Source organism: Chelonoidis abingdonii, chromosome 7 (assembly GCF_003597395.2).
Source record: "Chelonoidis abingdonii isolate Lonesome George chromosome 7, CheloAbing_2.0, whole genome shotgun sequence".
NCBI classification, from domain to species: Eukaryota; Metazoa; Chordata; order Testudines; family Testudinidae; genus Chelonoidis; species Chelonoidis abingdonii.
Window position 1 is genome coordinate 11,116,169 of NC_133775.1, and position 25,662 is coordinate 11,141,830.

At 40.9% G+C, this 25,662-nt stretch overlaps 1 protein-coding gene across 3 annotated transcripts in view; it reads right to left on the reverse strand.

The window, feature by feature from the left end:
- The window catches only part of RAB3B (RAB3B, member RAS oncogene family), a 132,101-nt gene that overhangs the window by 88,393 nt on the left and 18,046 nt on the right, over nt 1–25,662 (reverse strand). For all 3 annotated transcript variants that reach the window (XM_032768454.2, XM_032768452.2, XM_075067610.1), the window contains one exon: nt 21,460–21,687. In XM_032768454.2, the coding sequence (XP_032624345.1) occupies nt 21,460–21,687 (228 nt within the window). The remainder of the gene's footprint in view (nt 1–21,459; nt 21,688–25,662) is intronic.

The following is a 25,662-nucleotide window of genomic DNA, read 5'->3' on the forward strand; positions in this document are numbered from 1 at the left end:
ACCTGAGAACCTGGTCAGCGATGTCACTGGGATCATGTGATAAGGATTTTGCCTTGATCTAAGTCTAGCTTCTTAAGTTCTAGCTACTAGAAAGCATTTTATCTTTATTTCACTTGTAAGCATTTCTGACTTTAATACCTGATAGCTGAATTCACTTAAAACCCTATCTTTGTTGGTTCAGATTAAGAAATAAAACAAGTTCATTAACAAATCCAGTTCTAGGTTTAAACTGAACTGTTTGGTAAATCCAGTTAAGGTAGCAAGCTGTTGAATATCGACTCTTTACAGGGGCAATGGACCTTTAATATCAGAACTGTCCAGGAGAGGGCTGGACAGTGCAGAACACATGTTTTGGGGAAAATTCAGGATGAGAGTGTGTTGGGGTCACCCTGCAGGTAGTAACCCAGACTGGAGGAAGCCAGAGCATGACTGGTGTGCTGCTGGCAGGCTGCTGGGGCCAGAGCTGCTGGACCAGGGCTGCAGCTATACACCAACACTCAAGGTGTGTCCTGCATGCTGGCAGGTTGGCAGCTACAACAGCAAAGCAACGTGAGGCACCCAAAGTTGCAGACCAGGCAGTGGCACAGCCCCTCACTGGTGTGGACTGTACCCTGGAACATGATGGGAGGTGCACAGCAGAAGCCTTCAGCCATGGGCACCTCAGAATGGGCACCTCAGAATAGGCGTTCACCCCACACAACCCCTGAGCAGGTTAATGTGGGCCAGAAGAGGCCAAATAACCATATATGCTGCACCTGGAGGGGAGCCAGGGATTGATAAAGTCTAATTGCATACAAAGCCCAACTGAAGAAGGAGCTGGACTAAGATTATAAAGATAGGAAGCAGAGAGCAGGAGGCAGCTAGAGGGAAGAGGCCTCTAGCCACTCTCCAGAAGGATAGGGAGTTGGTCAGGACAAAGAGGCAGCCCAAGGGAGAGTAAGCCCTGAGATCCTGCCCTGGACTAGCGAGTCTGGCAAGAGATTAAGAGGGGTGAAGCAGCCATAGAGAGCAGAGGAAGCTGTGGTGGTAAACCCAGAAATAGACAGAGGTGGGCTAGGAAGGAGCCCAGGGAAACGGAAACAGAGACTGAGACTGAGCAGACCTGGATTGCTGGTCCCTGGGCTAGAACCCAAGAGTTGTGGGCAGGCCTGGGTTTCCTACTGGGAAATGACACAGGACCTAGAGGTGAAATGGAGGAATATCTGAGGTATCAGCTAGACACCTAATCTGGTTGGAGTTTGATACCGCAGAAGGAGGGGACTGTACAGCGACCTGGCTGGAGGGCTGATTCACAAAGAGAGGGGGCACAATAGCATGAACTGCCATTGACAGCTTTCAGCCTGTATGGTGCCCCCTAATTACCAGACCTAGCCACAAGGCGGCACACCTGTGGTGAGAGAGGGCCCCTTTACAGCACCCTAAAAATAAGGGAGTTACTGTACACACACTAGGACTGTGAAACCAGCTCTTCATGTTAGCATCATCAACAACATGCATATATGGAGAGGCAGTCTCCACTAGCTCATGTAACAGCAGGGAAAATAAACTCCTCCCACCAGCCCCATACCTGCTCCTGCAAAGCAGAGACCTGGTTCTCCATTGCCTTTAACCTCAGTCAGTCATTTACACCTCTGAAGGTAAGTACATGGGGGTGTAAAGTGCTATCAAAGGAGGAAGTTAACATTTTATACCCACTCCATACAGGTGTGGGTGACTGCACAAGGTGCAAGACCATGGCGAAACAAACAGTGTATTGCTCCTCCATTTCTCCCCTGCACTCGGTGCACAGCTGGGTTACTCCAAAAAGAAAAGAGTGTTAGCACGTATAGCGTTATTTCTATATACCCCAGGTCAGACCTGGGCATTTTGTAAATTAATATCCATGAGCCTGATTCATCCTGTTGTAACTGCACTGAAATCAATGGAGTTACAACAGGAGTGAAGTGGGATCCCCTCTTTTAAAGAAATAAAAATGTTAGCAGGTCTGAGTCTTCTCATTTTCACCTGTTTTATAACCCTATGTCAATATAAAGTCAGCCGTGCTGTCAATAAGAGTAGAACCAGGCCCAAGGTCTGACAATCTAGGATTGTAGAGGGAGCTGTGGATATTAACTAACGGGTATAAGGTCCATTTTAAGAAAACACATTCCTTAATTAGCCTTGTCCAGCTGTAAATTTCCAGTGATATTATTTTGTGCAATCAGTTGACACAGACCTATCAGAAAATTTTCCACTCACAAAATGCCCTCTATAAAAATAAATCTGATTATGGTCTGACCAGAAATAGGTGCCTAAAATTACTGTCAAAACAACAGAATCAAAAGGATGAGTTGGCTTCCTCTCTCTATTTTCCGCTCTATTTATCTTGCTCACTCCTATGTAAACTCATTATTACAAACTCTGCTAATGCCACCGTTTGCAAGAGCTATCCTCACAATTCATGCAAACATGGTTATACAGGTGGTACATCATTTCACTCAGAATGGATACTACCGATCTGAGTAAAAACTACAGGAAAGGACATCATTACAAAAGGGATTCATAAAATGAGAGTGGAATGCACAGTAAATAAGCAATTTGGCACTTGGTTGTAAAGTCAAATGGGAAAGTGTTCTTTTTAAACACCAAATAAGACAAGACAATTTCTAGACTGGAAAATGCATAACAGAGTTCTGCAGAAAAAAATAAATAAATAAATACATATATAATAATAAAGAGAGAGACAACCACTTGGTAAGGGAAAGTGTTTCAATGGGTCCATCAGACCTCACACAGATGCCAATCCACTACTACTTGTTTCTTAAAATGTTTCTCTCTATATATATCTGGGAAAGGCTCTGCACCTGACTGGTAGTCAATGGAGAACAAGTCAGTTACCATGGCACTAAAACATGCAGTAACTGCAGAATATCCTCTACTCTGTTCAGCACCCAGGAGGACTACCACCAATATATGGGCCAAATGGGGCAGAAGCAACAAGATCCTCCTTCAGACTCAGACATAACGCTGCTTTTGCAGTGTAACATGATTATAATGCCAAAAACAGTCCTACACAGAGAGAGACTTTGTGCATTTTATTCTCTCATTCCCTGCCGTCGGAATAACCTGTAGTTAATATTCTTTGATACATATTGGTAATTCACATATATGTACATCTCCCTCTCTCATACACACACACCTTGCCCACTTCCCTCCACCACTTCTGTCCCAAAGGAACTGCAGAATGATCTGTGCAATTTTCCGAAGAAGCCAGTATTGAGATGACAGTCAGTCACTTTATACTCTAGCACTAGTGCAAATCTGTATGTTGTTTCACCACTGTTCAGGGACAGTCAAAATTTGGCATTATGGCATGAGGAAATCCAGCATCGTCCCTTCCTTTCATAAGGTAGTGGGCACAGTAGTTTTTTGAGTGGTATGTAGTTTGTTTCAATGAACAAAACACCACAGCCTCAAAACACAACAGATCCCTCTGTTCCCCTTAAGGCTGCCCCTCTCTGAGAATTCTAATGCTCATTCCTTCTTTGTTTCATTTCAATTTCCAAAATATAAATTAAGTAATGAGCCAAAGGGTATCTGAAGCATAATTAGCAATGAGCTGATGGACTTATCAACCCAGGTGAAAGTACATGACAAGCACAATACATGCCAGAGGTCACTTGAATACATTTGCGTGGGTCATGGGAACAATGACACCATCTGAAGAGGGGAATTCCAATCTGGAAATTTCTTAGGCTGGAACATGACGAAGCCCACCCTGTGACAAAAGCCAAGGAGCCCAATAAGACAGCCAAGGGCTCCGAAGGTTACGTCTACCTTATAAATGGTGCTACTGAGTTTGTGACCAGTTAGTAACATAATTGGCCCTAAACATGGTTTGTGCCCTCAAACTACATGGTTATTAAAAATATTAACTATGGGAACTAACCAAGTGTCGCCCTTACCAGCAGCCTATGCTGACACAGATGTCTTTCTGCAACTAGGTCATAATGATCATATTTCTTTGCAGATGAGACTTTCAGCTTTCCATGTGGCAGGACATCCCAGAATGCACCAGGCTATGTATTGTTGCTCTTTGTCCACCCTCTGGCGCTCTGTCCCCTATGGATCCCCTTTTTTTTAGTTCCACAGATTTTCCCAGAGTGCACAAACAAAAGTAGGGAGTGTGGTAGGTGAGAGTGCATGGACATGGTCAGTGCATGTTTGTGGTGTGAAAAAAAAGCTGCTGTGTAGGCACAATTTACCTATTCCTGGAGTAACCAGGAAAGATGTGGATGTCATGACCTGGTAATAGTTGTGGGGGGGGGGTTGTGGGGTTTTTTTTGTTTTGTTTTTAAATCATAGCTGTTTTTCTCATGCAGACAGGGCCCTAATGGCAAAAAGAGGTCTCTGCTCTCTTCAGCAAAGAGCATGGCTTGATAACATAAGAACCACTTCACACACAATCATTCCCCACACTAGCACATCTGGGAATGTTTCAGGGACAATCCTGTGTCCTTCACCTTCCACATGACTGAAAATAATTTAATCTGATAAAAAATGTAGAATGCAGACCATCAGCAGGTGGTGTTGGAGGTTTAGCTGACTTTGTCATTCACTCCATCCTTGTTGGTGAATTAGCGTGTTAGTAAGTGATCAGGAATTAGGGAACTAATTAACTCATCTTTAATACCAGTGCACAATAGAGAGAAAGTGGGTGAGGTAGCATCTTTCATTGGACCAATTTCTGTCCCTTTCCCCAGACCTGAAGACAAGCTCTGTGTAAGCTCAAAAGTTTCTCTCTTTCACTTACTGAAGTTGGTCCAATAAAAGATATTACCTCACCTACTTTCTCTCTCCAATACCCCAGGACCAACCCAGCTACAACACTGTAAAGTACACAGTAACACATTCCACCACGTGCGATTCAGCTTCTATTGGCTGTTCCCCATTTAAATGGGCCATTTCATAAATACTAGCTATGTTCATCTCAGTCACATCGAAAAAAGGATTAGTCATATCACAGACGTATTTCTTTGTCAAGTTGTCTCATCCTTGTTTAGCTTGAGACAAAAGAGTGCATACAACCAGAATACTGCTATTTATAATCTGTGCTATCTAGTGATATGCCTGAGGTGGCCATAAAGATAATATCCAGAAGTGAAATTCCACAATGTATGGAGAGCAGCGGGATCTGAAAGGTTTGGTTCAGACCCACCACCAGATACAATATAGTCATTGTCAATGATAGCAAAATATTTGTGGAGACTTTGAATTGCCAGTCACTATGGAAAAAACAAGAGAAGCCTTATCTACTCCCTAGTGAAAACTCCATTCAACTCTATTTGAATCCTTCATGGTCTCTCCTGGTTTCTACTGTAGAAGCATTAACCCCAATGGCCAATAGATCAATTGTTCTGTTCCAAAGTCTAGTTGTCCAACTGGAACCAATGACAGATTTTTAACTGAAAATTTTCACTAAAGCTCTTTTCCTGTTGGACAACTAATTAATATTAGACCATATTTATTAGAACAGGTCAATTGGCACCTCTTCAACAAAACAACAACATACTAGAATTTGCATTCTGTTTCTTCCCTCTTTTTGTCATATGGCCCTGGATGAGATATTGGAATGATTTGACAAGAGTTATTTTGCTGAAGTGAACCAAGAAAGAAAATATATTGCATTCATATTCACTATGCAAAAAGGTAGTCCAAGTAGCAAGGCAAGAGAAGTTGTAGCTTGCAATAAGGTTAAATGCAACCTTGGTATAAGCAGGAACAACTGCAGTTAATGGAGCTTACATTAAGGTTGAATTTGGCTCATACTTCTCAGTGGAGTACAGCATGAGGCTTATAATGAGACAGCAAAGGGACTGAGGGTGATTAACTATAAACAGAAATAAATCTTGCAGGCCAACTGCTTAACTGTGCATACACAAAAGTGCCCTGCTCAGCAAGCTTAAGTTGTTAGATCAATACAATAGTGCCAAAGACCTACGCAGATACATATTTAAAATAGGACAATTGCATCGTTGAGGCAAAACCATTAATTTACAGGGTTTCTGACTGAAAGACTAAAAACACCCATGCCTTGTAAATGTAAATCACGTTTATTTTGCCTGCAAATTTTTTATATACATCTTAATGTAAAGAAAAGCCTGTTAACTTATGTAAGGGATAGCTCAGTGGTGGAGGGATAGTTCAGTGGTTTGATCATTGGCCTGCTAAATCCAGGGTTGTGAGCTCAAACCTTGAGGGGGCCACTTAAGGATCTGGGGCAAAAATCAGTCCTTGGTCCTGCTAGTGAAGGCAGGGGGCTGGATTCAATGACTTTTCAGGGTCCCTTCCAGCTCTATGAGATAATAATACATGGAGATATACCTATGTAAAAGAAGAGGTATTTTATTTAATTAAACATAAGGGATTATTATTCTGCTTCTGAAAAAAAAATACATACTATAATTTTTTTGTGATCATTCCACATTAAAGTACATCTTTGTTTTTATTAAAGAAATAAAGTAATAATGACAATACTAAGCACTTACATACCAAGATATGGCAAAACTGGAATTTCTAATCTGAATCCCCTTGAATTTTCAGGGGCTTGGGGTTCAAATCCCTAGATCCCAACCAGTCTGTATGGTTTTGACTCTAAGTTGAAGGGAATTGTTTTCCAGTTCCAGATTGGATGCAGTCTAAATCTCATGAGACCAGTCAAAAATGGCAGAGATATTACATGATCAGCTGATTTTATATTTCTGCAAATTTTGATTGAAATCTCATGAAAATGACTAGACTATAACCTCACCCATAGCCCTGAATCAGTCTCAGGCCAACCCCCGGAACCTCAACCCACACCTTTTCAGATCCAGACATCACCTTCTCAGCCCATTGCTACTTATATAACACTTTGCATTTTCAAAGCATTGAATAAACATTAACTAATTGAGTTTGCTAATGAATGTCAGTATTAGGGGTAAACAGAAGTATTTATACAGATTGGCCCTAAACCCACAGATTTACATTTTCACCTACCGAAAAAATACACAAAAAGCTACTTTCCAGTTCTGACTTGTTTTCTTAGTTTATACCCCTACTACATTTCATATATAGGCATTCAAAATTATGCCATTTACTTAGAAGGGTTTAATATATGTGAGGCACTGTTGCCAACTCTCACAAGTTTATCACGAGTCTTTTGATATTTGGGGGTTTTAAGCTCCTATAGTCAGTCATTCTATTATTTGAAAATGTCAAGTAATTTAAAAAAATTTAGTACATTTCTAGCTCTCATGGTTGTGAAGAAAAAGCTTGTAAGTGTGAACCAGAAAAGCTCAAAAAACAGAAAACATACACACAAAAAGAGACAGAGCCTCAAAATTATTTTTTAAAATCTCGGGATACATACACCAATCTCATGATTTTTCAAATGTTTGGGGCTGGCAGTCCAGGTGATGAAGTGAACTAGGACTGGAACCACCTTCAGAGTCAGAGGAGGAAACTCCGCTATCTCTGCTTCCACCGGTGATTCATCAGTGTTTAAAGAAGTGGGGTTTGTTTGGAAAGTGGAAGAGTTAAGTCTACTTAACCCGATGCCCTTGCCTGGATGTGACTAGAGAAGAAATGCAGAGACTGCCCAGATAATGTCCCAGCGAGAACTTCATTGTAGACAGCTGAGGAAGCTGTATTTTGAAGCTCGCTGTTTCTCTTGATGTGTGTGTCAAACATCTATTTAAAAAATTGGGTCACTGTCCTCAGAGGTATTAAGTTACAGGTTTGATTTAACAAAAATACACAGCACCAAAGAAAGGACTCAGTTACAAAGGAAAATTCCTGTTGTACTCTACATACTCAGATTTAATTGGTTTTGTACTATTTCTTCCCTCTCTGTCCCATGCTGGGCACTCCTTAACCAAGGTTCAAGGAGACAAATACCTCTGCACAGAAAATGCCAATGCTGCTTCCTGAACAAGGAGCAAGACAGTGCTGATTTAAAGGACCACCTCCTTCTTCTCCCTAAGACCGACCCCTCTGGGACACCTACCATTCACCTTGGCTCAGCAGCTTAGCCCATGTTAGCTTTCCCTAAAGTATTTACTTAAGATGTAGAAGTTGTGGGACTCTCCTTGAACTGCAGTGTGATTAAAACAAGTTGCGTGTGTGACTTACAGAAGATGACTGGTTATCAATACTCTTGACCATTCACAGTACAGTCAGAGAAATGGCATACCTCAGAAAACAGCCTGGCTCCTCTCAAACGCCCATCCTTCCCTCTGCAGCGCAGCCCACACATAGACACTAGAATAGCCACTTACAAACTGTTGGCAGTGACTCTTCTACATTCACTGTCACTATACAAACCACTACACGGGTTATGGATGACAATAATGCTACATAAATAATCAATAAAATACAGAGTACAAAGAAAAAAGAAGCCCAGCTCTGCCACTAACTTCCTTTTTGACATTTAACATCTCTTCCTTGTCATAAACAGATAGCTAAGGGTTAATGTCTCTTTCACCTGTAAAGGGTTAACAAAACAGGGACCTGGAACGCCTGACCAGAGGACTAATCAGGAGACAAGATACTTTCAACTCTGGGTGGAGGGAAGTTTGGGTGTGGGTCCTTTGTTCTGTGTGTGTGTGTGCGCGCGCGCGCTCTCTAGGCTCTGAGGGTCACCACACATCTCTACAGGCTCTCTAATCTTCTGTTTCCAATCTGTAAGTACAAAAGTAGAAAGACAGTATAGTCTTTTTATTTGGTTTTTTCTTTATGTGCAAATGTGTAGTTTGCTGGAAATATTTTAAATTGTATTTTTCCTGGATAAGGCTGTTTATCCATTTTCTATAAGCTGGAAAACCCTGTAATATTTCATTTAAACTTACAGAGATTATTTTTATTTTTTTGTTTTATTAAACTTTGTTTTTTAGAAGATCTAGTTGAGTTTTTATTACTCCTTGTTGAATGTAAGATGGTATTGGTCTGCATTCCCCAAGGATTTGGGGACGGAAGGTAGATTTCTCATTTGTGTAGGTTCACGGAGAGCCTTGGTCTGGATGTCCTCTGGGGAAGAGGTGGAAGGGGGAGGAAAGAACTGTCGTGTGTTTCTCTCTCTTCTCTCCGGGATACCAGGGAGGTGGAAGAGAAGGGAGGAAGAAACCTGATTTCTCTGTGTTGTGTTTCGTAGGAATTTGAAGACGTGATTTCTTCTAGAGGGAACCCATGAGGGAGCTAGACGTGGCCTAGTGGGAAGGGTTTATTCTGTGTATTAGATCCAGGGGATTGGTCTTGGGGGTGCCAGGGAGGTTGTGGAGAGACCAGAGTTCTCAAACCTAGGTTTGATTGGTGGCAGTCATATCGGATCTAGGAGTGGTCTCTAATAAAGGTGGTTGTGTCACATTACTAATTACCAGTTGTGGCTCCGCCGCGAACGACTACTAAGGAAGTGGGTGGGTGATATGGGTATAATTAAAGCTTACGAGTGATGTTATGTAGTATCTATTTTCTGGACTCTAAGGTTCAGATTTGGGAAGGAATACTATGACATTCCTCCCCACTTTCCTCCCCTGTAAAATTTGAACAACATTATTTAACTACTTCACAGGGGTGCTGTGGGGATGTATTAGCTAAAGTTTGTGCTGTGTTTTGAAGAGGAACCGTTCTATGCAGTGTTCACTAGTAGCTAGCTTATCTTTCAGGGCAGCATAGAAGGTCCCTCTCTTCATTAATTGTAGGTATTACTTATACTTAGCACTTTTGTTTACTGTTTTCCCATTTTCAAAGACATGGGTTTTTTCCCCCTCTGTGACATGTATTTTTCCCCCTTTACCAGGCTATTTTTGCCTGTTATTTTTCTTCACCTATCAGGTTCTTTGCTGCCACGGCAATATTTGGGAAACTACCATTAAGGAAAGGCCTTAGCTTATTTGTTTAATAAAACTACTAGCTTGATTTATATTCAATCAGGAACATGGTTGTTCTCTCTTATATCCCTGGAGCCTAGATGTTTTTTTTCCATTCTCATGCCCCAAAGAGTTTCTGATGCTGCAACAATGAGATGTGGGTTTTGTTTGTTTGTTTTTTTAAACCCTTTCCTTTTGCTATGTGAGCCTATTTGTTCTTTTGTCAGTCATGATCTTGGCCATTTTGATTCTCTCTCTCTAGATATCAAATGAGAGGAGCCTAGTTTTGATAACTAGAGTTAAGCTGATGTAAATCCACTTGTGATGTTCTATACCTTGGGGGAGCACCCTGTAACCCCCATATTCCTAATTTACATATAATTGTGATATTGCATATAAAGCATGCCATGTAAAGTATCAGGGGAAAGGTTATGATCTGCTGAAAGTCACTGTTCTATCTAAATATGTATATCATTAGTGTATATCAGGGGTCGGTAACCTTTCAGAAGTGGTGTGCCAAGTCTTCATTTAGTCACTCTAATTTAAGGTTCCATGTGCCAGTAATACATTTCAATGTTTTTAGAAGGTCTCTTTCTATAAGTCTATAATATATAACTAAACTATTTTTGTATATAAAGTAAATAAGGCTTTTAAAATGTTTAAGAAGCTTCATTTAAAATTAAATTAAAATGCAGAGGCCCCTGGGCTGGTGGCCAGGACCCTGGCAGTGTGAGTGCCACTGGAAATCAGCTTGTGTGCCACCTTTGGCACACATGCCATAGGTTGCCTACCCTGGTGTATATGAAGTTATGAGAATTGTGTTGTATGGTTGTCACTAAAACATGCTGTAAGTTGGAGAATCAGCCAGATATTAGCTGCCCAGAGATATCAAGGAAAGTAATCAATGTCCGGGTGGGTGTCAAACCACCATCAACAGCCATTGTCCAGTAAGGGAGTTACAATTCAATGATTCATCTGCATAACACCACATTAGGAGAATTGCTCAACCTTGCCTGGGGACTCAGCAATGCCAGCCAGACATGCCTGGACCTATGTTCTCCAAGCACATGGGACTGAGAGTATAAAACAGAACACAGTGACCCCCTGCTTGGCCCTTTTCTCCTCCCCCCACCTACACTGCAAGCAACAAAGACACTCAGAAGGCTCCAATAGGGGAGACTGGCCCAGGTTTGAACTATTAACTGCAATATCCAATGGCGTGAGAAAAACTGCATAATCTAGATGTTGCCCTGTCTAGTAGGGTTGAGAGTTTAGACTGCATGCTTATATATATTTTATTTTATTTTGGTAACCACTCTGACTTTTTCCCTATCACTTAAAATTTATCTTTTGTAATCAATAAATTTGTTTTACTGTTTATCTTTACCAGTGAGTTTGCCTGAAGTGTTTGGTATATTTGCTCAGGTTTACAAAGGGTGGTGTGTATCCCCTTTCCATTGATGAAGTGGCAAACCAACTAAAACTTGCACTGTTCATCTTGAGCAGTGCCAGATGGTATATTCCTGAGGTACACGGCTGGGAACTGGAGTGATTCAGCTAGTGCCTCTCTCTGAGATTCATGAGTGGCTCTGGGAACATTCATGCAATCTAGCCGGTTGTGGGGCTCCACACGTGGTTATGCTGAGTGATAACAAAGCCTGGAGGGGTTTTCCACTTATCATTAGCAAAGAATTGTGAGAGACAGCCCAGGCTGGAGAGTTAAGTGGGCACTTCGGTCCCACAATCCCAGGCTGCACCCTGGGATACGTCACACCACTGACTTCAATAGAGTTACGGCTCATATCTAGTGGTACAAGGGCAGAATCAGGCCCAGTTTATCTTCAGACGCATGCATAACTACTGCATACATTTGTTAAAATAGAGAACTGTCTCTTTTTGAGAAAAGTTGGTAGCAGCATTTAACCTAGAGTAGGTTTTTATAAAGAATTTATCAGAAATATATTGAGAATTTGAAGCTGTAGGAACAGATGACTCTCATCCAACATGCATAATTATCTTCTTGGTGAAGTGTATAATTAACATTAAAATATTACAGTTTACAATTATATTAAGCACTATGACATTCTATTTTTCTCTTTAAAAAGAAAAAATTAACTTAGTTATCAGCATTACTTCTTGGGAGTCTCCTCCCCATTAGGTGTGCTCCACAGTAACACTATCATTCAAGTGACAACTAACGCAAATGGCTTTTTAAAATATTACATATTTGCCTTCCAGGCAACTATGGCTGGATTGCTTTTTAAAAAAATGGAAACAGCTATTCAGCTTAATTAGTGGTTGTCAAGTTTAAATTTGCCAGCATCCTTTCCACAAAAACAGAATGACATTACTATACCTTATTCACAGCTGTGCATGAGTGCTAGAGAACCTCTCTCTCTCTCTCTCTCTCTCTCTGTCAAAGCTGTTAATACCTGCTAAAGGTCTAGCCAGTTTAGCATTGGGGAAACTTCTGTTAGTGGAACAAACATTACACATCTAGAACCTTCAGGAAAGTGTACTGTTTATTCCATTAACCGAAGTTTTCCCAGTGTCTGTTTGGATGCATCCTAAAATCATGTTGGAGTCTAAATATCCTTTGTCCATCTGAATATTTGCCTTTCAATCTGATGCCCAATTTAAAATTTAGGGGTTAGTCTACACTTGAAATACTACAGCATCACAGCTGTGCCACTGTCACTTCAGCATAGCCACTCACTAAAGCAACAGGAGAGGGTCTCCTGTCAGTGCAGTTAATGCCTCTCAGGGGTGTGAAAAATCCACACTCCTCAGAGACGTAGTTAAGCCAACCTAGCCACCAGTGCAGATAGTGCTAGGTTCATGGGTGAATTCTACCACTGACCTAGCTACCACTTTTCAAGGAGTGGGATTACCTACAGTGATGAGAAAACCCCTCCTATCACTATATGTATCTACAATCAAGTGCTGCAGCTGTGCCACTGCAGCATTTTAAGTATAGAGAGTCCCAATTATATCAACTGCTCAATCTCCTTGCTTGTTTTATCATTTTCAAGGTTCCTTCCCCACTCTGAACTCTGGGGTACAGATGTGGGGACCTGCATGAGAACCTCTAAAACTTAACTACCAGCTTAGATCTGGTTTTGCTGCCACCACCCAAATTATTTAGGAGTCATTTGGGAAACTGTCTACCTCCCCCACAGAATATCTCCCTCCCAAGTACTATAACCCTTCCCTGGGTAGCCTTGAGAGACTTCTCCACCAGGAACTTGGTGAACACCGATCCAAACCCTAGGATCTTAAAACAAGGAGAAATTAACCATTTCCCCTCCTTTCCCTGCACCAATTCCTGGTGAGTCCAGATCCAACCCCCTTAGATCTTAAAACAAGGAAAAAAATCAGGTTCTTAAAAAGAAGACTTAAAGAAAGAAAGAAAGGTAAAAATCATCTCTATAAAATCAGGATGGAAAATAACTTTACAGGGTAATCAGATTCAAAGAGCCCAAAGGAACCCCCTCTAGTCTTAGGTTCAAAGTCACAGCAAACACTCTAGCAAAAACAACATTTACAAGTTGAGGAAACAAAGATAAAACTAACATGGCTTACCTGGCTGTTTCTCATATTTCAAACTTGTAAGTGACTTGTTCAGAAAGATTTGGAGAGCATGGATTGAGGTCCAGTCCCTCTTAGTCCCAAGAGTGAGCAACCCCCAAAACAAAGTGCACAAAACAGCCTTCCCCCAACCAAGATTTAAAAGTATCTTGTCCCCTTACTGGTCCTTTGGGTCAGGTGTCAGCCAGGTTACCTGAGCATCTTAATCCTTTACAGGTAGAAGTATTTTGGTGTCTCTTGCCAGGAGGGATTTTATAGTATTGTACACAGGAGGGCTGTTACCCTTCCCTTTATAGTTATGACAATCATGCTTATAATAATTATTATTAACAACAATCATTTTTATTAGGACAGCACCTACAGCCAACTGAGAATGGAATGGCAGCGTGCTGGCCATTGTACAAAAACGTAGGAAGAGACCATCCCTGCCCCAAAGTGCTTACAGTCTAAATAGACAAGACAAACAAAGGGCAGAAGGAACTGATATCATTTTTGTTGTTTTTACCTTTTTTAAAACAAAAAACAAAAAAAACATGACTTTTTTTCATCTCTCCCCTGGCTGCTGTGTGAAAAATCCACATAAAGAGCAGGGGAAACTGACTAACTGAATGAAGACAAGGTGCTGTCCAATGGACAAATAAACAAATTGAACTTTAAAAAAAAGAAATGTTTTCTCTAATGCCCTCGTCCCCAACCTTTTCCTCTGGTGCCCGCCAGACAAAGTACCGTGGCGGCGGTCGAGCATCTGCCGAAATGCCGCCAAATTTTGGCGGCAATGCCTCTGGATGATGTTGCTTGTCAGCGGCAAGCGGCATCATCCAGAGGCGTCGCCGCCAAAATGCTGCCGAATTTCAGCAGATACTCAACTGTTGGCCAGGATGCGGGCACATTTAGATGGCCGCCCACGGGCACTGCGTTGGGGACTCCTGCTCTAATGTCTTTCTTGTCTGATCATCATAAGTATTACTAGTAACAATAGCAGGTTATAAATTGGTAGGTAGAAGTGTTAATTTTTGAAGGACACCATCAAGTTTAAAACTGCATTTTTGTATGGAAGCTTTGTACTTACTACAGTTACAAGCAACACCTAAGATGATCATGACTGAAAAGTCAGGAGGAAAAAAAAACAAACCAAACAAACACCCTGATTTTCAGTTTGTGTACTTAGAGTGAAAGTTATGTTCTTGTGCTAGCACAAGCCTATATACCATTTAAGTGCCATTAAACCAAAGAATCATTATCAGCTCAGACACCCAACCCAAAGAGCTTATGTAGGACTTAAGTAGTGCATATTAATTGTGGCCCTCTGTGCGTGGGTGAATTTCACATCAGGTGAATGGGCTTAAGGTCCAATTCTCCACTACATGCAAGCACAGCTGCTGCACTACAGCCTACACTCAATTCTCACACTTTGTCAGAGTGGCAGCCCCAGGGAACTGGTTTGAGCTTCCTGATCAGGGCTGAGCAGTTCCAGTGCACAGGAGCAGCCTTAACTTATGCGATGGGCATATCATCACTCAGGGACCTTATGCCAATGGGGGTTTTGGTGAGCTCTACTCCTCCACACCTCTTGCTTTCCTGTCCCAGCCATGTACCATCTTGACACACCCTCCTTCCCCTTTTCCAGGATGGAGAGGACAGATGGCACAGGAGATGGCAGAGCAGCTTCCACCAGCTTTATGCCATCAGAGAGTTCCCTATCACAGGGTAAATTCTCCCCTGCCTTTCTCTGGCTGCTATGCGTACAAAATGGCCTTAGTGAACCAGAGAATCCCAGCTAAGATCTTCAAGTCCCCAGTTTACAATGACCATTATTCCAGAAAAGGAAAGCTAAAATACAGCTAAGCACTGGTCATTCTGTGATCATTCTGATCCCTCATGGATGATGATGATGATGAAAACAAAGGAAACACATGGAAGATTATTTCAATGAGTTAGGGTCCTAAATTTGAGGATCTGGGCCTTAGCCTTTCTGTGCCTCAGTTCTCTATCTGAGAAATAGGAATAATAGTACTTGCCTACCTATGCTAAGAGGATACAAATACGTAATAAAAGTTTGTCAGGCTCTCAGATATTACAGTAATGTGAGCCACATATGTATGTGATGGACAGTAAAAAAGAACCCAGGAATCTTGAAACCCAACATTCCAGTGTTGTCTCACAATTAACTGTCTACCCAACTGCCAAACCATGCGTTGTGCCCTCCCCCTCCAGGGGCTGATCCACAGAAGCGTATAACCTACTTATATCACCAATTACTGTGTTAGCTAAAATGGAAGAGGTCTAATGCAATGGCTATGAAGATCCTTGGCACAAACCCTGTCTAGTGTGGTGTGCAATATGTTTTCTTCAGCCAAGTTCCACCAGCAGTTATCCTGATGTAAATGTGTTGTAAATTCAGACCACCACTGAAGTTAGTGGAATTATTCTGGATTTTGGTCACTGAGTGAGTTTGGCCTTTTGTATTTTATCTCTGACAGTGTTGCTCTTGAGTTCTGTTGCATATATATCCATTGTGACTTAAACCAATATTCACGTAAACATACGGAAACCAGTTAAAGAATAAAACCATTCTTGCACCATCTCTTCCTAAAATCAAAATCACTTCCATTCATTCACACCACATCCCTCTGGATCTATACAATATGCCTTTTACTGGCTGCTAGGCAACCTGAACACAATTCTAAGTAGTAGCTGTACATGTTTGTTAAGAATGTACAAAAAAGTTACCCCCGTGATTTTTTTTTTTTAAATAATGAGGAAACACCATAACCCCAAATAGAATGGCTTTCCTTTCTGATCAGTAATTAATATCTCTGGGAATACAGAACTGTTTGTCAAGAGACAGGTAATCCTGAACACACACGTACAGCAAGGTTATAAATTAGCTTCTTACAAACATGCAGTAGATGAGATTGAGATTCTTTCTGCCAAGTGGGATTTTTTTTTTAAATGCCAGAGATATAAATGAATACACTGTAACCAGCTTTTATGAACTATGTTTACAGAGAAATCCTAAAACACAAAATGGTTTATTCATTATCTTTCACCAATTCAATTCTGGAAAAATTCCAATTTAAAGCAATTTATTCAACCCTTTCTACAAAACCACCTTCATAAACAAAAGCAGAACAATATGCTAGATGAGTAAAAATTACAGTGCAAACAATAAAGTATGCAGAAAGTTTTTTGTTGTTTTTTTTTTTTTTACAACTGAATTTAATTATTACATTTCTTATTCCCTCTCAGGGCAAAATATGTCATTTTGCACTCCAGTAACAGAAGTTTTACAAAGCAATTGTGTCTTTAAAATTATTATTCATGTTTTTGTTCTTTAATATGTTTTCTCCTATTCCCAACCCAAGAGGTAAAAATACTATTCACAGATCTCAAATATTTTCAGATAGGATCATTTATTAAATTCCTGACTCAAACCAGAACAGCAGTGGGGAATCCTTTTATAAGGCTTGATTAGGGCCATCCTTTATTGATCATTACACCTAACTAATCATTAAACCTTTGTGCATAAAAGGTGTTTGTTTTAGGAAGTTCACATCCACAAAAATAAGATCTCCATCTTGCAAACACAAATCAATTTCTACTAGACATTTTAATACCAAAGCACATTAGTTAGGTTACAATTGTCTCCGACTGGCAAGCTGTTACGGTCTTTACTGATCGGCACTCAGAAAAGGTGCGAAATTCTCTCATCTTTTATCATCTTTTCAAAGAAAAATCAGAGTAACTACTACTAGTCTGAGCTTCCCACCAAATTGTCCATTGTTTTGATCAATGTAAGCAAAAGGCAAACCCCATCAGCACCAAGAGGGAGTATTCCGGTTCATAGGATAATAATTCTGATTCATAGTAATTAACGATCACCATGAGGTACACTTACTACAACTGGGTTTCTCTCTCCCCCATGTGCTTCATGATAGCAGATCAAAATTTTATAGATAGCCACTTGAGTGCCACTACAACTCCAGTCTGCCAAGGCTACATCATTCAATAGGGCTTCATGCTTGTCACACTGAAAAAGATGGCAGAGCAGAGAACATATGTCCCTAACAATGTTGCTCCATGAAATTTGATACTCAAAGAAAACTCAAAGGGTTCTTTAAATAATTGCCTCGTCCTTCTTACTGTAGGAAATAATTTTGTGTTACAACTGATCAAGTAAGAGTTACTGTTACGTTTCATTGGCCCTAATTTAAATAAAAAGAAAAATGTTAGCATGACCTTGTACGGAAAGCCACAAAGCAAAACAGTTAAATTTCCAATGAGATTTCATTTAATCCCAAGTACCACATGCCTGGCCATTGTCTATATTAACCAACCTCAGACCCATAATCCTCTACTGGAACAGCTCCACCACGGCCAGAAGCCTCTAGTTTCAGCAAGGCTCAGTTGGTTTTAACTACTGTGTTGTTTAACTCTCCGACAAAGCTTTACAAAGCTGCTGTTAGTTCTAATCCAGTGCACCTGGACCCATGGAGAGCTGCTGGAGTAGACATCTGTATAGTTAATGTGCTCTTTCAAGTTAAGTGGTAGAATGGTGTTGATGCCCCAAATCAGTCAAGGGCTACTTTCACAGCTAATACATTTAGGATTAAATTCATTTCCATGCAGAAGGTCAGCACAACAGCTAGGCACCATTTAAGTCCCACTTAAGACCTCAAAATAGGATTTAAGTCATGTGTAGGTTTTGTACAGACTCTGCACAGTGATAAATTTCACCCATTGTTATCCAAAGACACTGTCAAGGTAAAAAGTCAAGGACCTGATTCTCCTCCGCCTTACATCTCGTGTAATGTTGTGCACCCACTTCACAGAGGTGTAAACAACTGCACAAGATTTAAGACACTGGAGAATTGGGTCCCACAAATTTCAAAATAAGGTATCTTATTTCTTTTGTTACTAATAAACTTTGCATTACTAAAAAACAAAGGATTTTCCCAATTATTTTTCAAGATGTAAGCTGTTTGTTTACTTTTTGCCCTTCATAGCGAATAGCCAATTTCATTTTTGTTTTATAGACAGTTTCACCCATTGTTCTGCTTCTCGTGCATCAATACAAAAAAAAGCCTGACCCTGCTCCCTCCTTCACATTGAGCAGTATCTTTCTCTGCATATGGTCCCATTGAAATCAATGGGGAGTGGTACTATTAGTTTTTAAGCAGATTAGAGCCTAATGTAGGCTCTGTAAATCAATTTTTAAAAGAAAAGTAGTAAAATTAACACCAGGAGATACATTTACAAGAAAACAATTCCTTTCATCCACCTACGAGCGCTCAGTTGCATTTTGTGCCTTGTAAGGGCTCAGATTTTGGTCTGTTAATAGCCACCACTACCCTGCTTACATTCAGATTACAGATTCAGGTTTATGACAAGAGTAAATGAACTCAAAACAAGTTGAAATATTAAGTGGTTTTAAAAGGTACCTACTTAAAAAAAACTTTGTGAAAACTCGTAAGTTATGGTTCATATTACAGATCTGTGAAAGGAATATAAAAATAAAAGCACATCATCCTGGAATTTTTAAGTACTTAATTTTTCATTTTAAAATCAACACACACTAATGTTGTTGATACTCTAATATTACAAATCCTACTATTTTAGTGACTTCTCTCTGAAAAAAATCAACATAGTATATTATCTCTTTTCAAGTTTAAGTCTTTTCCAGAAGACTTAAAAGTTTTAAGTAAATGCTTGGATTAATTCTAAATTTTATTTAGAATGTTCTTGATAAACCTCACGTAACTATAGAGTTTGCCTTCCTTAACAGCAGGGACATGATGTCCTGCAAGAAAGTCAAACACAGGAGGAGAAACGTGTTTAATTTGGTAATGGCTTTAAACTCTGAAATATCCTCATAACCCAAACACTAAATCAAATAATTTCATAGCTAGATCTGTGCCAACCTGTATATCAGTTTTATTTTATTACCAGCATCTAGAAACATGGCAAAGATTGTATTGCTATTATATCTGTTGTACCATGCACCTGGATACATAAGAGATCAAATTCATTCTATATTTACTATGGAAAATGATTTAGTTAAAAAAAATCCTCCAATTAGATGCCCACTCTCAAATCAGACAGTAGCCGTTCAGAATGATGTGCTATGTACAGTGGTATATTTTAATCTAGAAACTAAAGGATTGTTATGAATCCATTGCATATGGATTAATCCGAACACTGTGCATCTGCCATTTTTCTATTGGCAAGAAATGTCTGAAAAATGATAACACATTGTTTCAACTAACCTTATATCCGATGCCTGTTTAATTAGTCTGGAGACAAAGCTATACAGAGAACCCTTTTAAGCTGCTGCAGCTGGCTCTCTTGAATTTGGTTTTATACCTGCCCTTCTCTCTCCCTGTTTGATATCTTTTTCACATGTTTAATACAAATGGAAGTATTTTGCTAGGGAATTCCAAGTGGGTGCTTTCTAATTCTTCAAAATACAAAAGCCTGAGCACAGCTTTCCAACATAGTTTGAATGCAAATTTTCTGGGTATCTGAAAGGTTAAATACTATCAGGGTCCATTTTGCTGCATAAATGCATTTCAAGTCATCTGTCACATGTAATAAAAAATATATTTCTAAAACATTTGCACTTCATAAAAGAAACATGATGAACTCATAGCGTGGTTGCTTAGTTGTAGACCTGTGCTGTACTCTGTAGTTCAGGGATCTTAGACACAGTATTTTGCTGACTTGACAGTGAAATTCTGGTTCACTGCAGAAGTTATATGACTGGGTTTCTGTATGAATCTCTCCTTCTAGTTGACATTTGATGTGGTTTCACCAGAGCTGGCTTTTAGCACTCTTTAATGGAGTGGCACCCACCTCTCACAAGTGCCCCCTGGCCACGTGCATGTGCTTGTACTCTCCTTCAGTTTATGGTGACTCTGTCAGCGGTTTCAATGACTCAGCCTCCAGCTGAGTTCCACACAATCTGTAGGTAATACAGACAAAACAAACCCCTTTCCAGACAGTCCAACAGAGACCTATCGCAAGGCCTCTCAGTCTTAACACAATCCAAGGCCTGGTATTGAGCTGTACCCCCACGCCTCCTTCTCTGGAGGCAATGGTTTTGCCCATTCTGAGACTTTCTGGCCCCAGCTCTCCAGCTGGACCATTAACAGTTTAGGACCCCTTCCAGTGGTGTGTCAAATATTCAGGCCACTTCCCCAGGGGCTAATGGCCGCTTCCCGGCAGTCTCTCTAGGCTGCTTGGATGGCTTCTCTACTGCTCTTTTTCTGTGACAAGTGTGATAGATAAGGCTACGATTTAGTCATGGATATTTTTAGTAACAGAAGTCATGGACAGCAAACAAAAATTGATGGCCCATGACTGGTCCATGACTTTTACTAAAAATAGCTCTGACTAAATCTTGGGGGGGGGAGGTTTACTGCTCTCAGGGGGGGGGAACTGGGAAGCTGCTGCTGGAGGTGGGGACTAGAGGGCCAGCAGCACCAGCTGCTGGGGGCCACCCCCAGGACCGCTGCTCAGGCAGTCCCCGGGGACAACCACACCAGAAATCATGGAGGTTGCAGAAAGTCATGGAATTCATGACTTCTGCGACCTCCATGACAGACATGGAGCCTTAACGATAGGACCAGGGGCCTCCAGCAGGGAGCCTCTGAGTCTAGTATACCATGTCACACACCCTCACACCCTGTAGCTATGTGTGGGAGGACCCTCAGTAGCTGGAGTGAATTCACCTGTTTCTGCTCAGCAGTGCAATATTGCAGGAAGATACAAATACATTTGGTGGATGTGAGCTGATCTGATTTAAAGTCTCCAAGTATGGGAAAAAGATACAATCACATAAAACCCCATGAATAATAAACCTAGAATAATCCAGGATTTACTTTCAAAAAGCCAAATGCTTCAAATTGTTCTTAGCATTTATGATTACCTTTTCTGGTATATCTTTGCTCAGGTTTAAATAAAATATTTGGAAAGTGCCAGCACTTACCCAGATCTGCAGTTTCACCCGCTTGTCATTCCTGTAAACAGTTTTCACTTTGAAGTCAATTCCGACCGTGCTAACAAAAGCTGGTGTGAAAGTGTCATCAACGTATCTGAAGAGGAAGGACGTTTTGCCCACACTGCTGTTGCCAATGATCAGGAGTTTGAACATGTAATCGAAATTTTGGTCTGAAGCATCATTGTGTCTGTATCTGGCATCTGTTACTGAAGCCATCTAAGAAAATGACAATGACACAGAGCAAATTTAAGAGTAGTTTAGTGTTATCTGTCCTCAACTCAGCACCTCATACTTAACATGTATGCCTTCTTTCTGAAGCATTTTATTTAAGTGGGGAAAAAATACACTTTGAAATCATCTATGTGGAGCCGAATTTTTAGCTCCCATCATGTACCAGTGAATGTAGAGGTCGTTCTAGCCCACTGCTGGGGGCCTTAATCAGGAATATTTGGGGGGGGGGGGGAGAACAGGAGCCTTCCCTACATACAACATATACTAAAAAAGGCAAATGGGGGGGGGGGCAAGCAATTGCTTAATCATCTTATGCATAGCACCAACGCTGAGAGCATGTGCAATTTTCAAGCCCAAGCCATAAATAAGAAGCACAGATCTGGATTCAAAGGGATGAATTGCTGATTTTAGGTTTTTCAACTATTAACAGAGAAACAGCATTCTTACTCAAGATTACAGAGTACTTCAATAAGCTGCTGAGAACTGAAATCTCCATTACAATGCACTAGCTTGGCAGCTGGGACAATTCATTTAGGCAGCCACAGTGGGTAGGTAAATAGAAATAGTTTCATTAACGACTACTAGAGAAATCTAGCATTTCCTAAATACCAAAACTGCGCTAGCTGTGCTGGTTGTCTATCACTAGAGAGGATCTTTTAAAGTTTCCTATAAATATTGGGGGAGGAGGGGGTCCTAAGTCCATCCATTATTTATCTGCTTTCAAAATAGTAATTAATATAAATGGCATCTGTGTGGAATGGAATAGCTTAGAGGAACTGTCAATGGCATTGTGACAGATACAACTACCCCTTTGGGTAGAGATAGAGGGATACTGGCCCTGGGGCCAACTGAGACGAGTTACTTAAAACTCCCTCCTTCTCCTGTGCTCCTTGGTAGATTTAGTGACCACGCAGAAAAAGGTTAAATTATCTGAAAAGTCAAGGTAGCTGGAGCTCATCAGGCAACACAGCTCAGTGCTTTAACTTACAAGGCAGGGAAAAAGAGACAAGGTAGGAAAGGTAATATTTTTTATTAGACCAGCTGCTGCTGGTGAGAGCAACAAGCTTTTGAGCTTACACAGAGCTCTTCTTCAGGTCTCCTGGGCCCAACACAGCTACAACACCACTGCATAAGGCAGGAAAAAACAAGCAGGGGCTGCTCTGACCAGAAAAGGAGACTGTGGAAGCTCAGTCAGAAAAAAAGAGGTTTCTGTTTATCTTTTCATCGCTGTTCGTGGGCGTAGACAACTGGGGATATGGGCCACGCTTTAGCCTCTCCAAAAAAATTTAGGGATTGCATCAATAAAGGAAACATTGACTTTGGAACAGAAGTTTGTCCACTTTTGATAAAGTGAGATAAACAAATGTAGTCATGGTGGAAAACTACTCATTAAAGCAATGGTCTAAACAGTTATTATAGTCAGGGCCGGCTCTAAATCTTTTTTGCCGGCCCAAGCAAAAAAGCGCCACCCCACCAACACCACCACCCCCACACTGCACCAGGCCGCGCCGCCGAAACACTCCCCCCAAGCACCACCGAAACAAAAACAACACACCCCTCCCCCAAGTGCCTACCAGCTGAAACAAAAAACCTTGAGCGACACCCCGTCGAACCAAAAAAAAAAAAAACAAAAAAAAACAAAAAAAAACACACCCCCTGAGCACCCCCCACCCCAAGATGGCCACCCTTACCCATGCTATGTCAGCTGGTGCCTGGAGCCAGCCCTGATTACAGCAACCACCACCTCCTGAATAAAAAAAGCTGTCTATGTCCCTGCCGTTTGTATCCTGGTAGGGAAATATTTTCATTTATGGATGGTGTTTGTCACGGAGAGAAGAAGCCACAGGGTCTGGAACAGTTCTCCCTGTGACAGATACATGGAGTATTTTATTTCTAGACCACTAGTTCAAATCTAGCCTGGGGTGACAGTGACTGGCAGTCGATGACTGTTCAGTGGTTTATGTGCAGTTCTGAGTGGAGGCAGCCATCTTCTAACATCCCTCTTCTTGTTGGCAGGATCAGAGATCAAGGTCTGAATGGGCCTACAGACAGAACTCCCCACTCATCCCAGAAAGTTATTCTATCCCATTGTATTCCTGAGCACATAGTAGAGAGCACAGATAGTCTCTGGGAGTGAAAGCCCCGAGAAGGAGTGGTTTTTGTGGGTTTTTAAAAAAAAAAAAAAAAGACAAAAAAACCACACCACCTGTTTCACAGTATCCAATGGTCACCATCATGCCCTTCCCTTCTATTACTCTGTGTAGTCCACTGCTAAAGGACCCTGCTGTAAGTAAAGGGCAGTGACAGGAGTAGGTGTACTGCACTAAACTCTCCCTACCTCAGACAACTCCTTAAAACCCATTATAGCCTGGTGCAGCCAGAAGAAGGAAGGAGAGAGCTAAGCTGTACAGAGCTTAAGCAGAAGGGCATATATATTTGTTTCTACCTCCTGTTTATACCAGGGCATAGGTCTAATCCAGTACCCCTGATCCTTAATCCCTTTATTCCCAGTGTGGACTAGAGTCATGGCCTCTCTTTCAAACATCCCACATTTCAAGAGAAAAGTCACTTACTTAGTCCCACAGTTCCCTACTTCACAGCTCACCCCCACTTGAACTTAGTACAGACGTGGACCTGCAATTGACACTAAGCTTAATTACCATCTAGATCTGATCGCTCCACCATCAGAATTCTCATGTCTGGATCACTCCCCTTGCCCCCCAAAACCTTCCCCCTCCTGGGAAGCCTGAGAGACTCCTTCAACCCAATTCCCTGAATAGTCAATCAATCCCTGATCTTAAACAAGAAAAATCAATCAGTTCTTAAAAGAAGGACCTTTAAAGAAAGAAAGTAAAAGAAAAAAAAAAAAAAAAAAAAAAAAAAACACACTCTGGGAGACACATACCAGCTTAATCTCACAGACAGTATGAAAACACAAGATTTTTCCCAGGAACATCCTAAACACACAAACCACCCAAATTGATAAATTCCATAAATTGGCATCAAACAAACTACAAAAGAAAAACAAACATAAACTGTTATCCTTCTAAAACTACTACTCTGATAAAGGGGTTCCTTATCGTTTCCACTCCCAGCTGAAACTGAAAACTAACTAAACAAAGGAAAACTTCCCTCCTTTCTTTAAATCATCTTTTCCCCCATTGCGTTCCTCTGTCAGCTGTCAGCTAGGGCTAGGGAACCTTAACCTTACAAGTAAAAGAGGCTTAACCCTTTGCTATCGTTATGACACCTACTCTACCACCTTGGTCCCCTCACATTTTTAGGAAAGTATGACACCACAAACTAAAGAACATTGCAACTGAAAAATGAAGAAAGGTCGCTTACTCTCATGGAGTGAACCCCCTGCATCTACCTTCTGCTTGAAGAAAGTGCTGTTCCCACTCTTTCGGAACTTTCACACACTTCCCTACATTGGGCCCAGGTAGGTTGAGCACTATGGGGGGACAGAGAATCCTATCCAGCTACTGATCTAAGGCTAATCTACATACAGAATTGCACAAGTTCTACTAAAATCTATTTAAAACCAATTTCATTAAACTGGTACACAAACCCATCCATTTAAACCAGGATTTTATCAATTTCTTATGGAATTAGGAAAACCAAAATAAGCCTAGTTTAAACCAAAGTAAGTGTCCATGCAAGAGTTTGCATCAGTTTAATTAAGGCCTGCCTGTTTTACAGACTATACGTGCACAGTTTATTCAAGAGCACCTAAAGCAACAGTTAAACTCAGTAACATCGTTGCACAAGCTACCCTAGGCAAGGCTGAAATTCTGTCACATTATATATATTTTTATTTTAATATTAAATGAGGCTAAGATCCTTTGCAAACTCACCAACAAGACACAGTATGAATTTTCTTCTCACCAGCATAACAGGAAAATATTCTTTTATTCATGACTTTTGGATCCAAGTAGGAATTTTAAAGCAAAGCTTCAA